The 18155-nt window shown below is 40.9% G+C and overlaps 1 protein-coding gene across 1 annotated transcript in view; it reads left to right on the forward strand.

Moving 5' to 3' along the window:
• Positions 1 to 18023, forward strand: part of LOC103155189 (lissencephaly-1 homolog) — a 35906-nt gene extending 17883 nt beyond the window's left edge. Inside the window, exons 3-11 of the mRNA XM_007576774.2 lie at positions 1210 to 1294; positions 5159 to 5233; positions 5494 to 5700; positions 9705 to 9873; positions 11533 to 11635; positions 11771 to 11999; positions 13972 to 14073; positions 14167 to 14323; positions 15132 to 18023. Coding sequence (XP_007576836.1) covers positions 1210 to 1294; positions 5159 to 5233; positions 5494 to 5700; positions 9705 to 9873; positions 11533 to 11635; positions 11771 to 11999; positions 13972 to 14073; positions 14167 to 14323; positions 15132 to 15205 — 1201 coding nt within the window. The 3' untranslated portion in view covers positions 15206 to 18023. The remainder of the gene's footprint in view (positions 1 to 1209; positions 1295 to 5158; positions 5234 to 5493; positions 5701 to 9704; positions 9874 to 11532; positions 11636 to 11770; positions 12000 to 13971; positions 14074 to 14166; positions 14324 to 15131) is intronic.
• The last annotated feature ends 132 nt before the right edge of the window (positions 18024 to 18155 follow it).

An 18155-nucleotide genomic window follows, 5' to 3' on the forward strand; every position in this document is an offset into this window, starting at 1 on the left:
GGTTTTATTTTGAATATGATTAAAAATACATATTATGATCAAGATTTTTTTTAACCATCCCTACATTAACTGATTGTCTTTGATCTAATAATTTTAATAAAAACAGAAGGCATTACAATATAATTTTTAATATTACTATATAAACTATGTCCTATCTTTTACATTGATAACATTTACATTAGTTTCTTAAAGGAAATGTACATGAACAACCTATGAACAATTTAACCTTCACCTTTCGGTTTGGTGATGTTAGTCGGTGGAGAAGCAGCACTATAAATAATTCCCTTTTCTGCACCCTCATGAGAAACTAATTAAATGGAGAATAAAACCTGACCTGTTGAGACTATGTGACTTAAGCCTCATTAATAACTCTTGGTAAATTGAACTGCTGCTGATTCTGCAGTCGTAACCCAACCCTGTGTGTATGCGTGTTGAATGCATGTGTGTGTGTTTTGGGTGGAAGCTCACGAGACTGAAAAAAAAAAAAAAAAAGGAAGAGTGAAGGCAGCTTCCCCTCTCCTGGCTTTCAGCCGTGTCTGCCGACTCTATTGTCTGCGCTATCTGTCCATCTATCTTCACATTTTTGAATTTGCAGGCCTACCGCTTGGATCCCCGCCACCTTTTGTGTCTTCGAAGTGCTGCTTTTGTTTGTCTGCAAACCTGAGCCTGACGAGGAGAAGCACCAGCAGCCAGAAGCTTGCTGGGTTTGCAGGGATTATTGTGTCTGCCAGTGATTTTTGTCTGTTTCTTTCTCTGTGTGGGGTTGGCGATGGTGAGATGGAGACACTGGGTTTCATTTTCCACATAGATACACCACGGGGAGTTGTCCGTTATCCTTGTTTGCCCAGAGCAGTAGGAACTCATTACAGATACGTTCTGAATTTGTGGCAAACTGATAGAAATATAGCCGCAGCAGAGATCATGAGAGGGTGTGTACATGACGCTACAGGCAGTGCCAGCTGCATTTATGCATGCAGAAGCATTTGGATTTCTTTTAGTGATCCAATCCTGTGTAGGGGGGGGAGAAAAAAAAACATGTTCAATTTGCATCTTTGTCTGACACCTTTTGCTGAACGTGCTCATTTTCTGTCTTTGTTTTACAGTTCTGAATGCGTCTCCCATTAACCATGTCGTTTCTCGTGGCACTTTAACCACTATCTAGTCTGCTAATCTGGAGAACTAATTATGGCTCCTCTTTGTCTCTTTCAGAAATCGAGCAATAGCCGATTATCTACGTTCCAATGGATACGAAGAGGCTTACTCCACTTTCAAGAAGGAAGCGGAATTAGATAATGTGAGTAGATTAAAAATGGACACACGCACACATCCGCCCTGCACCGACACCAATTTATACTAACAGTATGTCTTGATTCCCCATTTATTTCTCAATTTGGTCGACGTGTTCTCTAGTGTGACCAGGAGCACCTGCACCCAATTAGCCTGAGTTGTATGATGGAGGGCAGGGGGGCGAGGTGCAGCAGGATTTTAGTAACCAAGCTTTCATTCACCTGAAACTTATTGGGTTCTTCTTGCTACCAGACATACACAGATCTGAATTTTCTGGTTCATTCCAGGTCTTTGGTTTGTGAATCTTTGACCAATTTAACTGATCCCGATTTTTCTTTAGCACTGCAATATACGAAGATGTAAAAAAAATAAAATAAAGGAAAGAAATATCTTTGAACCTTTTTGCTTTTTCTTCTTGAGTAGATGTTGGTAACCATTATTGAGAGCAGAGATGAAATGACACCTTATGAGAGATCAACTGCTGTGAAACGATTCACATTTCATATTTTTTTCTCACATTGTCTTCAGCTTGTTAATGAATAAAATGGTTAGTATTGCAAAAACAGCTTTTCCATGCTGTGTATATTCCACAAAAAGGCTAAAAGCTTGAAAGGATGAAAAGAAGCACATTTAATATTCTCCATCCAGCTTTCTTGTGAACTGCTGAAAGCCTTGCTCTCTCTCGCTTTCTTGCAGCCTGATTTCTTTGACTAACAAAAATACAATGAGATTAAATTAGTTTGAAAATTCTTGTAGTGATCTGTTTATTTTCTTTCATTCAAGAACATGATTAACATGAGAGTAAGCATATTCATATCCAAAGATATAAACATTTTATTAGAATTACAAGAGCATCTATTATCTTTGCCCTTTGCTCTCATTAAAATTTATAAAGATTGTTACTTGGATGATAGATATTTTAGCTTTAGAACAACATACAGGAGAAATACAGAGCTTTAACTAAAAGTATTTTTTAGTAGCTGCTGTTCATTGCATGGCAATTATTTCTTATATATTTAGATCCTCTTTCAATCGTCGGCTCAGCCTCGTATTTTCAGCTTCATACAGCAGTCTTTCACCTTGCCTCCACGTGATGCTCTGCTGGTGTGTCTTTATCCGCTTCCCTCCCAGTCATTTTCCATGTGGCAGCTCTTTGGAAGCAGCCTGAATAATAGATGAATGGCACAGAGGGGATCATTGCACCCTGTTGGGTTGTAGCACTGAGCCACACACACCTTCACAGAGCAATGCCAAACAGCCAAGTGGTTTAGCCCCATATTCCCGATTCCTCATCATTAAGCTTTCTACAATATTTTAGTTTGGAGGGAAAATTTTTATCCACTTAAATGTCCTTCACCTTGTGGCTACTTAAGTTGCAGGTTGAGGCAGGGCTTATCTGTCTCTATAGCAGAAATAATTGATGGAAGTCATTCTCCATTTTTTATTTTTTTAATACGTCCCAGATGAAAGAAAATCCACATACCTGCATGCACAGGAAAACACACATATGTTCATCATGAATTGCCAACAGACTGGCAGACTGCACTGTCTGGCACTTGTGGTTCAGTTTGCATCTTTGTGTGTGTTAACAACCAGGCAGATGGCAGATGATTGAAGACTTGTCCAGACGAGATTCCCTCTTCGTTTTTATTATATTTCCTTTTCCTCCGTCGTTACTCCTCCTTATGTGTCTTTCCTTTTTATAGTTTGGGTCCTTCTGAGGAATCCCCATTCTGTCATTGGGAAGTGCTCTAGATGGATAGACGTAGAGACTCTGGTGCTGCAAGAAAATCTTCTGGATGATGTTGCTTTGTTTAGAGCTGAGGGTGTAGCTGTGAAGTAGGAGCACAATGTTAATTTTCCCCCTCACTGACGCTGTAGCTGTCTGTCAGTGTGGGTTTTTGATGCTTTGATAGTTTGTAGCGTCCTCAAGGCATGGGTAGACACACACAGAGGTACTGGATTTGTTGTTTGCTCAACATAAAACAATACCTCCTGTTTATTTGTAGTACTAGAAGGAACCTAGTATTGCACAAAGGTGAGAAGGGAAGAGATCTACCAATTAGAGAGGTAGATCTCTGACTCGTGATTATGTAAAGTTCTACAATTACCAACATTAAATCTGCATTTTATTTTTTCTAGCTTGAAAATTAAACCGTCAACAGAAAATGTTTATTATTCAAACAATGTTAGCAGTTTTGCCTCGTTTCCACTGAGCAGTGCAGCACGGGTTGTTGTGGTTTCCATTGTAAAAGCAGTTCATGCATCACCTTTCCCTTGTAGAGCCGTAGGACGATGGTGCAGTTAGGGCGGAGCTATCAGCGTCACACAACGGTTCATTGATTGAGGAGGAGAAAAATGTCACTGCTCGAGACGAGCATGAGACGTACCAGTGCGTCCAGTTTGTTATCAAAGTCATATGATGTTAGGAGTTTGGGTTTAACCTCTCTGCCCAGTGAGAGTTTAACGTGGTGGAAATGTTTTCCTGAATACGTCGGACAATAAGACGCCGTACTGAACCGCAACGTACCGCTCAGTGGAAATGAGATATTTCTCCATCATCAAAAAGCTGCAACTGTATTAAAATCCTTGAAGTTATGGGACATGGCTCCCTGAACAAATAAAACTCCACCAAAAGGAATGACAGAATGTGACATTTTAATGAGGTATCTAACACATTAAAATACCAAAGGGGCCGAATCATAAGATCCAGTTAAAATAAAAAATAAGAATATCCAACCTGGTATCTGAGATGAAAAAGTTTAATTTTGTTGTCAGAAGTGTTTTATTATGAGTCTCTAGAGATGCCCTATAAACCCTGTTTGTGATTGAACATTAGTTATTTATATTGGGACCAAAGGTGATGTCACACTGTGTGAGAGAGGTCTGAGAGAGGTCTTACAAAACACTACAGCTAAACTGGATTTCACTGTTATTTCAGAACAAAGCCAGGATGAGAATACCGAGGTTGAGCTTTAAGCGGTCTTTAGCATCAACATCTAATGATTAGCACTGTTAGCATTACTAACAGCCTTATTGTGTTCCCTGTATAACAAGTAGAGATCTAAAAATACTGTTTCAAGACCATTAGAAGTGACTTCTTCAATTAGATAAAATCAAAGGGCTTTTTAAAATATTCCTCCTCAGTGAAGTTGAGCGGTCCACTTCAGGCCGGTCACCAGTCAACACTGGCTAAGTGTAGGTACAGTTTAAGATGCATAAAAGTGAAGGTCAACATTAAAGAGCAATTGTTTAGATTTGTTTTCACTTGAACCCTCTCACTTTGTCGCCTTTTAATTTTAACCCAATTTCCTCAATGTTTTCAACTTGGACTCGTCTTTCCTCAAAGGTTTAAAACTCTAAATCAAAGTATCTGAAACAGCAGCGCAAACCTAGTTGTTTTGAACACAATTTGAAATTGTGATGGACACAGCAAAATTAGTCAACAAAGGCCACAACTAGTGACCAGCTCAGAGCATCAGCCTGCAGGTGGAATCAGACTTGTCTGCCAGCGCTGCTACAAGTTAACTTCCACCACTGCCTCTGTCCCGGCTGTGTGGCAGTAAGCTACCTAAGCCTTTCTGCAAGAGATTAGCTTGTGTGAGAAGGATTAGGACTAGTCCGTCAGTGTGTGTGTGTGTGTGTGTGTACATAGTATAAGTGTGTGTGGTGTACAGTAGGTTGGCAGCGTCTGGAAGCCAGCCTCAGTCTGTGTGTGGTGTGTAAATAATTCCCTGTTCTCTTTTGCTATAGCTGCAGACCTCAACATGCCACTCCAGCTGGCCCCCATTCCTTAGGCCCCACTGATTATGCTGAGCTCATGACTTTGATTGGCTTTCTTTGTGTCTGATATCCTCTTGTTCCTGTACAGAATGAAGAACTGGATAAGAAGTACGCTGGCCTTTTGGAAAAAAAATGGACCTCAGTCATCAGATTACAAAAGAAGGTTTGTGGGGTGTTTTTTTTTTTTTTTCCCCTCTAAGAATGCTTGTGGGGATTACAGTCTTGTGAACAGTTCGTGACATTACAGCTGAACACAGTGCTAAAAAAAAAAAAAAAAAAAAAATAATAAAAAAAAAAAAAAAAAGAAATTATGGACACAAGTTTAAATAATATGTTAGGTAAAAGCTGATAACCAAACACACTTTCCCTTTTTTGTAATTTATTTCACCTGTATTTTCCTGTAACGCTGTGAACTCTGGGCAGGTGATGGAGCTCGAGTCGAAGCTGAACGAAGCTAAAGAGGAAATCACCCTGGGTGGACCAGTAAGTCAGAAGCGTGACCCCAAAGAGTGGATCCCGCGTCCGCCTGAAAGATACGCGCTGAGCGGCCACCGCAACCCCGTCACCCGCGTCATCTTCCACCCGGTCTTCAGCGTCATGGTGTCGGCCTCTGAGGACGCAACAATAAAGGTCAGTGCCCCTACAAGGAGAGGATTCTGTAAACATCGAAGGGAAAATTCAGAGTTTTAAGTGGTTTGTTAAAAGGTACCGACTGGGAAGAACCTTTTTGTGCAGTAATATTTATTTGTCGTCTGATATTACATTAGTTCATAAAATTGAAGCTATAGTTTTTTTTAAGCATGTACAGGGGATTAAAGTGTAATAAAGTAGCACAGTACGTTTCCCCAGCGTGACTCCTTGTGATTGGTGGCTGGGTGTCGCTCATCAGAGTATAGAATGAAGTTGAGAATGTTGCAGCCTTTCCTGTCTGGCTTTCTATAATATTTTGGGAACGATATTTCATTTTCTTCTCCACGAAGAGCATGATCTTCACAACAGTAGCACAGCGCTTTTAGTCCGTTTCCTCTGCAGAGTTCTCGTCCGCAGCATTTTCCAGGTCACATGACACAGACGAGACGCTGAAGCAGCCGGTGTTTCTGTTGGTGTCGCTGGAAAAGTGAAAAATGCTGATAGATAGGAAGAGGCAAGGACACTAACATGGTAACCGTTTCAAAGTGCCTTGATTGGGACTCGGAACACTTTTACTAATAGATTTCTTGGATGCATGAACGCTCTGCGCAACTTAAGGTTGAAGAAACAAAGAATAGTTTTCCAGCTACGATCAGATCAGAAATGTACAAAGACTAAAGAAAACGTCTGTCATGTTGAAACAGCTGGAGTCTTAAAGATGTCGATGCGGCGATTAGGGATCTTCACAGTCACGTTAAACGGTTATTTTCATTAGTTTCGGTAATTTGCGTTGAAAACTGCTTGGTTGCAGTTCATTACAATGACTTTTTCATTTGAAATGAACACTGAAATGGGTTTCGGCCTGATGGAAGAGAAACTCCTGACATATTTTGCTCTTGAAGCAGCAGATATTTACTCTGGCTTGATATGCTCAACACACACGGCAGTACGAGTCACACACAGTGGTGCAAAAATGGTCATTGTTGGAGAAGGCTGCCTACTGTGGACTTTGTTGTACATTTTTAGAAGTGGCAAATTTTGGGATTTTATATTTTTTCCTGTTTTCACGGAAATAATTTTCATATAAACAAGTTTTCCACCAAGTTCATTTCAACAACATCCTATAGCATGATTATGATATAGTTCTCAGATGTTAAATATGTCATGGATGGCTGAAATTAACATTTTTTTTTACATCTTAATTCATATCTAATTACAGCAAATATATTTTCTTCTGGCAGTATTTATATTAGACTGAGTTAATGTTCTGTAAATGGTTGCATCCTGTTTTTGCAAAAGGAATAATTCCCATGCCTTTCTCTCCCAGATTGTACAGATGGCACAGCTGTTGCTCTGTATGGATGATATTTAGATATGCTAATGTCTTTTACTTTAGGGTGTTTGCAGTAGAGGACACTTTTAAATGCACATTAGGGTTTCAGAAGCATTCTTAACTCTTGTCTCTTTTTTCATTTTGTCTAATTTCTTTTCCACAGAAGCTAACATTCAATTAAATGAAGCTGGTCGTTCCTCCTGTTTCACTTCCACTGCATTCCCTTCAGCCTTTTCTCCCCCTCTGCATGTTCCCTGCATCAAGGATCTCTCTCTGTGCCATCCAGACGTCTGTAGAATCCATATATAACTCCGTCAACCTGCCTCTGGGCAGCCTTTGCTGCAGCATCCTTCCACTGCCTCACTGCACAATCCCAATACTCTGCTGGGCTGTTTGTTATGCATCTATTATTCATGAGACAATAATAGACACTTGTACGTTTCCTACCAGCCCACACCCACACAGCAGGGATCTTTTCCTCCGCGTTTTGGCACAGTGATCCCCCCCTCTACACCCCGCCTCTCAGCGTCCTGGCTAATTTATCTTCCACTTAAACCATTAACCGTCCCACCATGAGTACCCACCTTCAGCTATCCGTCCCCTAGGAGCAGTCAGGCTCCGACTCTAATTTACGAATTCAGCCCTGCCTCTCTGCTCGTCTTTCCTTGCTTACCTTTTCTCCCTGTTGTTAGACCTGACTGTGTCCTACTTTCCACCTTAAGAGCTCCATTACATTTTCAAACACAGACTTGTTTTGTTAGAAACGGACAGAAAAACACATGTTGGTTTTCACTGAGCCAGAACAGAGAGATTAAAGGAATAGCACTGCTTAATTGGTTAACTCTACAGGTAACAAACTGACCTGCAAACATAAAAGCATGCAACACATCATTTCAACAGTTTATTTAAACTTACATTTTATTAACTTGGAAATCTTGAGTTTACCAAGACGGCACATTATAAATGCATAGTTAAGAAGCTAATATTGTTTATTTTGGAGTGACTTGCAGTTCTGTCCAGAAGTATTCATATTTTGTCACATTACAACCTCCAGACTAAACGTTGTTCCTAAATGTGATGTGGAAGGAAAATGAAATGTTTTTTTCAGATATTTAAAAAAATAAAAACCTCAAGTATTATGCATTTGTTCCACACCTTTTTCTGTGACTAACACCGGTGTGTGTAATTTCTCCTCAGTAAAAACCTGAAGACCAGACAGATCAGGGAATTGATGACCAATTTAAGACAGGGTTAGATTATAAAACAATATTCTAAACTTGGAGCGATGATCAATCCACAATGACCCAAACCTACCAGGACATATTTTACTGATGGAGAAGCAGCCAGGATGGTAACTCTGTAGCAGCTCACTAATATTTTTCCAATCAATGGATTATCCAACTTGAGTTTTATATTTTTGCCTTCACTCTGTAAATCTGGTCTAATTAAAGTTTTGATTAAGTCCATAAAATTTTGTTACGTATTAAATCTAAGCAATTAATTAAAATTAATGTGCTGAAGTCCCGGTTCTTAACATCACGTATCACGTTCAGCATAGATCCAGGGTTTCCCCCAGTGTTTTATAAGCCTGGCGGGACACCAGGCTTTATTTGTGCCCCCACCAGGCTAAGCATTGCTTATTTATTTAAGTTTTTTTTTTAATGTTTGCATTTATTAAGACTTTATAATTGGTGTCCAGGTATTAATCTTCCAATCTGTCAATAACGCATGACTATCAAGTGATATTTTTAAAAGTTTCTGTCAACTTTAAACATTTTTTGCTCAAAAACACGACTGGTCGCTCGATGAATGACTTCCATCGCGCCCAACCACCGGCTTAACAAGCTTTCTGGGGGAAACCTTGTAGATCTGTTAATCTGTTAGATTCTGTGCCTAAACTAAGTTAGGCACAGAATCTAACTTAGTTTGTATTCCCTAAAGAGCAAATTGAATTTGTTTTTGAATTAAGATGAAAGCTATTTCCACTGTAGTATTACACATTTTTTAGAAGGCGTAAAACTGCAGCTCTACAAGCAGAGCTTTTATAGCTCAGAAGCTACTGATGAATAATGCAACGTGCTGTACAAACACATTTTCCCCCTCTGCACTTTGCACCTCCTGGCCATCTGTAGCTTCCTTCAGAGCGAGCACTGCGAAGGAAGGGGGGGAGGGGGGGACGTCTCCTGTCACCGTCTGCCCAGAATCCCCTCACCCCAAGAGAGGGACCAGAGGAAGGTTTATCCTGTGACAAACCGTCTGTCTGCTCAAAAGCCACAGACTGAACAGCTCTCTCAGGCTAAAGAATCAGGCTCTTCACTGTTCACACCATATTCTGTCTGCAGTCCAGTTGGCGGTGCCAGACTTGGCACAACAAACGGTCTGACGGCTTTTATCAAGCACTTCTTTAATAATAACAAACTGATTTGTTTCACATTAATTTATAAAAAAAAATCATATTAAATTGTAGTTGATTAGTTTCATATTATATGAATTTGAACTCCTCTGTATTAGTGAACAAAGCTCAGAAAATGGTGACATTAGTGGTTGAAAATATTTCTGACACACAAATTGTGGCCGTCTAATTTGTGTGTTGCCTTTTATATTTTCATTAGGAATCGAAAAAGCTTTTGTGCATTGAATTAATTATAATCAATCCATACTGTGTGTGCAGGTGTGGGACTACGAGACAGGAGACTTTGAACGCACACTGAAAGGCCACACAGATTCTGTTCAGGACATCTCATTCGACCAGACTGGCAAGCTGCTGGCGTCCTGCTCTGCAGACATGACTATCAAACTGTGGGACTTCCAAGGCTTCGAGTGCATCAGGACCATGCACGGTGAGAGGACGAAGCAGCTGTCTCCGGCTCTCTGTGCACACAGTGTTGTTGTTGTTGTTTCCAGGTCACTGCTGGCTAAATGTTGTTTGACTTGAACATCGTGTTCAGGTGGCACACGGGCTGTTTGTTGTCACTTCAGACCAAGCTGACGGTCACAACAGACGCCATCCAAGGGCGACTTCACTGCGTTTACAGGGACGATCAGTTTGTGGGATTTGCATCCTGATTAAACATTGATCATGTGGGGTTTCTCTTCAAGGCTCCGTTTCGCCTTATTCAGATTATGAAACAATACATCTTCTGGTGTATTTATGCTGATGACACACATTTTTATATTTGTGAGCACATAACCTCAGTCCAGTATAGTCAGTGTGTCCATAATGCCAGAATTTCTACCTTACATCTATCATCTATCATCTATTGTCTTCAACTTATCGGAGATTGGGTTGCTGGGGCAACAACGGAGTGCCGTCAGATTTTGGCGGCTGTATTGTTTTACTTTCGTCCTTTGTGAAAGACGAGTCATTTCTCCAGTTAGCGCTAGATTTGTGCGTTTGTCTCGGTTGTATTTACCCTGAATGACCTGCGCTGTCGTCCACTTCCTGTTTGTTGAGTGGTCTCTGGTCCACTTGGTCACATTTGCATTCAAACCGCACCGGAGTTCACTTTAACCGAGCCGATTTAACCGGTTTTTGGAAAGTTTGCTCTTTTTTTTATTTTAATCTGCATCAGAGTCCGATGGTGCAATAACAGCTCCGGACTTTCTAGGCAAATGAACAAGAGTTTGATTAAAGCAGACTGAAAGGCCTGGTGTGAATGCACCCTTGTTTAAACGGCTCCTTAAGCTCGTTTCACTATTTTAACATCCTAAAGGCTGAAATGAATTATGGCAGTGTAGTTTACATGGCCCTGCTCAAATACAATGCATGCTCAGTTGCGTCTAACCTCTACTAAAGGTGCCCATTAATAACTGCTTGTGAATAAGAGGTATGAATATTAATGAAGGTAATGAACAAACTTGGTGTTCAAGCAGAAACCATTGCAACTTCTGCAGATATCGACTGGATTGTAACCTGATTTCTCTACAAATCTGTCATCCAGAGTCTGCTGGATGGTTTCATTCCTGTAATATACTAACAACCTTTTTTTTTTCCCCACCAATTCATCTGTTTAATAAAACAAAACCAACAAGGCCAACTGGTGAAGTGGATTACTGCTATTTGGACAGCAGTTTAATTATCATCTTCAGCAGCACAGTACACTTGTCTGTGTAGCTGCCCCTTTATATCACAGTCTGACGGCGTGTGTGAGCACTCACACACACTCACACACACTTGAGCTGGCCTTTTAGGACATACTTACCGTCTTCCTCATCAGTTTAGCAGCTTAAATACGGCCCAGCGTCTAGTTAATTAGGCATCTCTTATTCTCTCTGGGGAAAAAAAAAGTCTGCCTGGTTAGTCATTTAATTGCCTAATTACGACCACACCAATTGGCTTTGCAGTATTTGGTGTTGAAGATGTGTGAAGAAAATTAACACATTATTTAGAAACACTGCTTAGCAAAGCTCTAAGAAGACTTATTGTTTTAAATGTTCCTGTTTCTTGCTGATAGTTGATTTTATTGTTTGTTTTTGTTGTTGTTGTTTTTTTTCTTTAGGACATGACCACAATGTTTCATCTGTAGCCATCATGCCCAACGGAGATCACATTGTTTCTGCCTCCAGGGACAAAACCATCAAAATGTGGGAGGTGGCAACTGGGTACGAAAAAAAAACAACAAAAAACACAAAACATCAACGAATCATTCTGAAATGCACGAGAATCACAACATTTTTGTGTTTTTACGCTTTACACCCACTTTGATGATCTAACATCAGTAATTTCCTCCCCGATAGATACTGTGTGAAGACCTTTACAGGCCACAGGGAGTGGGTTCGTATGGTGCGGCCCAACCAGGACGGCACGCTGATCGCCAGCTGCTCCAACGATCAGACGGTCCGCGTTTGGGTCGTGGCCACCAAAGAGTGCAAGGCGGAGCTGCGGGAGCACGAACACGTGGTGGAGTGCATCTCCTGGGCTCCAGAGAGCGCACACCCCACCATCCTAGACGCCACAGGCTCTGAGGTGAGGAGCCGGTGTAGGGCTGAAACGATTCGATTACTGAAATAAGTTAGTAATTGTAACTCAAGAAAGGCCAGCTGGAGAAAGATCAACATTTTCAGAGTAGTAATTAAGCCAAAACTGTACAAAAATATATACATTTTGCTTTTAAAATGTAGATGAAAAAAAAACCTGTCTGTAAATATTATCTTCCCAGAACTCCTCAAATGGGAGAGTTTTAGCTTCACCTGATTTAAAAAAAAAAAAACAACAAAACTCCCATTAAGCACCTTTTGCTGCCCGATTAATCAGCTCATCCAAACATTTATGAACAGATCTACACCGTATGTTGTCGGGTCAAAGGTTAGGGTCGGGCTGAGCTTTTCACATGCTGATGTTTGAAGTACCCTGGAGCGGCAGATGCTTTCTTTGCTTCAAATGATCAAGAGTTCTCTACAGGAATGCCAAGTTACTGCTATGTACGCAATAAAATGTCTTTTTCTTATTTAAAACAGGAGTTGAATTATTTCTTTGTATTTCTAATCTTTAAAATAAATGAGCTTAAATGGAAAAATTTGCGCCGTTTTTTTTTTTAACAGGATTGATTAGTCATTGGTTGCAGCCATTAGCTGGTTGATGATCATCTGTTTTGAATAAACTGGTGCAGCCTGTCCTTTATTAGTTTTGCAGCTCACGTTGCATTTAGCGGCGTCTGTTTTGCAGCGGCTTGTCAGGTGGTGGGAGAGCAGACAAAGCAGCCAGTATGAGATTAGAGTGGTGAATCGGTGCTGCTGGAGACACATTTGCAAAACTCTCTACCAATCACCTCGGTGGTTAATTGGCAGAGATATCAGACCATCTTTGTCCAGCCTTGTGCTCCAATCACCTCCTGAGACCGATCGGGCTCGTCGAGTTAAGGCAGATCTAAGAGGTAAACTCATGGCTGGGTCCCGAGACGCAGTGACGTTTTCACGCCGCGTCGCATTATCACCTTCAGACCACCTGCGCTCTTCCTCCGCCATCAATGACACGTCGGTAGAGCGTATAACGTCGCCGCTGCTGAGGCTGATTTCCACGCGAAGCCAGCAGCCGGGAATGAAGGTGGTGTTGGGATGAACTGAGAGAAGAACCTCATGGCCTCCGGTCAGATCAGGCTCCCCATCGTGCCTTGTGATCTGCAGTGTGTCCAATCGTAACCTTGACGGATTAAAATAGTGTTTTTCTTGCAGCTGTTGTTCCAGACCAACATGTGCTCTCTGGCTTGGAAGATGTTTGTTTTGTTTTTTTCTTTGTAACACCTTAGATTCAGTGCAGTGATGGAGTTGAGTTGGCACACTCTTAGATTTAGTCTAAACTAATTACATAAATAAGCTTATTTGTCTACTCTTTCTGCATAGACGTTTTTAAACTCTTGAGTTGTGTCTCTGCCGCTTTTCCATATGAAGCAGCAGAAATCGTTGGACTTTGTTCTGTGCAACTTCTCTGAAATACTCAGTTTGAGTGGATGTGTGTTCAAATTTCACCTTCTGAAAGTTGTCCCAACCCACCATGTTTACTGTGTAGGTGGTGTGTTGGGGTGATCTGCTTTTTTTTATTTCCCTTTTTCGCCTTCTCTATTTTGGATGTTGTACAAGATTAGTTTTGGTCTTATCAAACCATACTACACATTTCCACATGTTTCCTCTGTTTTTTTTACAGAGTTTGATGTAAATTAAGCTACTTAAAGCTTCTTTCAACAACGTCTCCCTTTTTGCCACTATTCTATGAAGTCCAGATTTGTTGTATATGTGCGTTTTGTCGGATGTAGTGCTTCATGACTTTTGTAGTGTGTGTGTGTAAATGTCAGCAGCTATTGTTGAGTTTAAATCCTGAAGGTTTTGATTTAAAGTTGATGTATAATCTTGTTTGCAGGTAAAAATTTTCTTTATCTTCTGGTGGAAAACAATGAACTACTCACATGACTGACTTTTTTTTTTTTGTGTTTGTGTTTATGTAGAGTAAGAAGAGTGGAAAGCCCGGGCCTTTTCTGCTGTCTGGCTCCAGAGACAAAACTATAAAGATGTGGGACGTAAGCACTGGGATGTGCCTTATGACACTGGTAAGGGTCACCTTATTCTAACATTAAATGATCCATATTCATGAACAGGATGAATTTAGGTGGAAGCTACATCAGCCTTTGTCTGTCTCTCAGGTTGGACATGATAACTGGGTGCGTGGCATCCTCTTCCACCCTGGAGGAAAGTTTATAGTGAGCTGTGCGGATGACAAGACCTTAAGGATCTGGGACTACAAGAACAAGCGCTGCATGAAAACCCTGAGTGCCCACGAACACTTTGTTACCTCTCTGGGTAAGCTGCACTTTGACCTCTTAAAGACGTGGCCTTTAATGTGTCACTTTTGTGCAGTTGTTCCAGTTTCACTAATAGCAAGTCCTCCCCCCCACACCCTCCCAATCTTGGTTGACCCAAAAGATATCAAAAATATTTGGCTCTGCATTTACCAGAATTATTGCGTATCGCAGGTTTTCCTAGCACTGCATACTGAGGTGCTTTACAAGATTCTCACGTTATGAAAATCTTGACTAAAAATACGACAGTTTTACGTTATCGGGATATGAGCTCTAAAATGTTTATGTAAAAATCTTTGACATAATCTAATTGATTTATTTTAAACAAAAATGCAACAAATATTACTGTTACAACTAAAAAAAAAAATGTCATTCAAATTAACCTAAGTTAATCCTTTTTGGCATTTTGCTTTTTTCAGACTATTCCGAGTAAAACAGGCTGAAATTAGCTGCTTAATTAGCCTGACTGCACTTTGTAGAGCCTGTAGCTTTAAACAGATTGTGCTTGTTTACTTTGTAAAGGTCTGTCTTGTAAGAGAGTAAAAAGTATACTTGTTGCAGCTAGCTGACCAGCAGTGCTCAGCAGCAAGTGGGGGAGGAGCTGCACCATGTTACTTTATGCCAATAAGTGGGATATAGGATTCTTTTTCTCAAATAACCTTTGTAATCATCAATCTGTTGAGGTCCAATTAGCTTTTTGAACCATGTTGTTCATTTTATCTTGAAGAGGAATATTCTCGTATGTCCTGCTGCATTAGTTTCTGTTTATGTGCGCTTTATTTTGAAAGTCCTTCTTGTTTGTTTTCCAGATTTCCACAGGGCTGCGCCCTTCGTGGTCACTGGCAGCGTAGATCAAACAGTAAAAGTATGGGAGTGTCGCTGATTCGGACCTGGGAGGACTGGACCGCCAACCTCATTACCCTTGATGCTCCTCTGAAACTCCCCCCCCCACCACCCACACTCCCCTTCGATTCCCCGCCTCTTACCCCACCTCACCTCGTCCCCCCCACCCCCGCACATCTTCGCCTCCTCCTGGCTGCACTCACCACCGCGGTTATCCACCCTTAGCGCTCTCTGGTCCGATAACTTCTTGTCCTTCTGTGTAAATTATTCCTGGATGTAGATCGAGCTATTAAATGTTACACACAAAAAAAGTATTCTTGCATGGTAATCCAAAATTGTATACTGTAAATTTGCATACATAACGTTGTCTAGAAGTACCATAGGTTTAACACGACGGGGCTGAGCGTCTGTTCCTGCAGCCTTACCGACCAACTGAAGGCAGATGGTGTAAAAAATAAAAATAAAAAAATAAAAAACGTAGGGCACTAAAAACTGATAATTTAAGAAATGACAGTGTCTTTATGTGTAAGATTTATTTTGTCTATTTTTTTATTTAGGTTTTTTTTTCTTTGTTTTTTCTGTTTCCTCTCCTTCACTGTTGTAGTCTGTCGGTGCCTAGTTGGGTTTGAGAAATGAGGCAGGAGGAGCAAATTATGATGCAAAGAGACGTCTGGCGGGGCGTTGTTATTGACCCAATCTGTAGCTTTATAACATCACTTCTCGAGTGTGCGTACCATTTCTCTACATGTGGAGCTAGGTAACGTTTTAACAGCTTGTATGTATATATATACATATAAATATATACGAATGTTTCATACTGTCGTCCTTGGACCTGGGGGGCTTGAACAGCTTTGTACTCTTCTCTTAGGGGGACCACATAAACCGCTGCTGGGCTTTAGATAAATTATCTCTTTTCAACATAAGTGGCTTTTTTTGTTGTTGTTTTTTTTTTAAGTCGCAGTGCAAAGCTTTGTGCAGCACCTGAGCAGAGTCCAAGAATCGCACCTTGAAGATCTGGGTGGGCTTGCTTTTTGTAGCTTGTTTTGAGCTGAGTTTTATTATCTCTTTCTCCTTTTTTTTCTTTTTTTTTTCTTTTTTTTTAATCGCTCAGCTAAAGCAGAGTTGGAAAGCATGCAAAGGTGCTGTCCTGTGGTGCCACTAGAGGAAGTAAACGCAAGACGTTTAAATATTCAGGAAGAGAAACGAAGGCATGATGATTAAAGCGAAGCCCAGCTCCCCGGTTTGATACGAGATGTGCAAAGATCTTTAATTTTTGAATAAATTCTTAAGATTAAGAATGATTTTGAGAAAAAAAAAAAAAAAAAGGAATAGGAAATATAAATTTGTACATATGAGATTGGCTCGCGACGTGAAAGCCCCTTAGACCGCAGCACATTCACACAAACGAGCTGAGTGGCTCTCCTCAAACATTCAGACTAAAAAGCAAAGCCACTCCACTCTTTCAACCCTTTTCTCTCTCTAACTTTGTCCTTTAAAGGTGTTTTCATTAATCCTACTCATCCCCCGTTTTTCACTGAAGATGCTGTTAAAAGTTTAATGATGTTGAGACGAATATAAGCCTCTACTAGTTTCTGACGAGCCTGTCCATTCCAGCTCTGCTAATTAAGGAGCCGCACCGCTTGACTTGTTGCTACTTTTTTGGCAAGTTTCCCTCCTCGCCTGTGTGCTGGACGTGGTGATCTGCTGCTTTCGCTGAAGTGGCCGCCGTGAGCCTTTCGTGACCGGTCAATGTAGCGCAGCTGCATGCAAGACCTGCATCCGGACGCAGAGCTGTCGGAAAACCCAAAGCCTTCGTATTGAACCGATTTGATCGATTGAAGTAACCGTAGTGTGGGAGCTTCATGAATTGTGCTGATTTGCCTCTTTTTTTATGTTTTAAATCCGGAAACTAAAGAAGTAGGCACAGATCCATAATGCTCCTTCCTAAAATGATTGGTCTCTGACTGGCTTGTTGCGTTCAGACAGCTCTGTCGTTTGGTTTGTAGGAAGGTTGATTTGTCGTGTGTGATTCTGTTTTTGTTTTTCTTTTTCTGTATATGCAGCCGGATTGTGGCAGACTAAGTATGCCCCCAAAAGGAAAAATGATCTCTTTCAGGGAATTTTACTCTCGATACTCCCTCTGGTTTGTTTTTTTTTTTTCCCCCGCCCCTCTAAGCCGTTTACTCTGTCCAAAATGTGGTGAAGAGGGAAGCAGTTGGGTTTTGTAGTTCAATTCGGCACGATGTGTTAAATGTGCAAGCTGAAGCCAAAAATTAAGACGTTTGTCCGTACAATCTGGTTTATCTCTGAAAAAGAAAAAAATGAATAAATAAAGAACCTCGTTTTTGTTCCGGCCTTTTGGATATGGGAGTTCTCCTCCAGATCACGCTATGACATGCCAGACCTTCACAATAAAAGCTGGAAAATGCTTTTCCCTTCCTTGCTTTTATTCAAGGAAGTTGGTTATCCAGAGGTCGGGCTGATGTGTGCTCTTTTATTTTTTAATAAGTCAGTTAAGAAAACAATCCCCTCTAAAACAGCTGCTGCTGACGATGTTTTATGCAAGTGTTTGAGGAAAATCCAGTTTTGCCATTCGCAGGTCCTAAGCAATCCCTGTGCTGCCGTGGTTCGGCGTGAAGCGACCAACAGGCGACCTTTTGAAAGCCTGCAGGTCGTCCGCCAGCCGCAGGTCTCTGTGTCCTCTGAGCTGCCTGTCGAACCACATCGGAGGGCTGCATTCTGCACAATAAGCTCCTTACAGGAGAGCTCATGATGTTTTTGCCACTACGGTCTCACTCTTCACACAGTAAACTGTTAACAATACCTGGATGTCATTATTGTTTGCGATATAATAAAAGGAAAAAAAAATCTGCATTTGTGTGTCCTGCTTTTTATTTATTTTTTTACTTTGTTGTAACGTCTTGACTTTTGAGAAGATGTTCAAGATGGAGATGAGATTGTTGGAGCAGATTAAAGAACTGCTGATGTGG

Source organism: Poecilia formosa, unplaced genomic scaffold (assembly GCF_000485575.1).
Source record: "Poecilia formosa unplaced genomic scaffold, Poecilia_formosa-5.1.2 Scaffold416, whole genome shotgun sequence".
Taxonomy (NCBI): Eukaryota; Metazoa; Chordata; class Actinopteri; order Cyprinodontiformes; family Poeciliidae; genus Poecilia; species Poecilia formosa.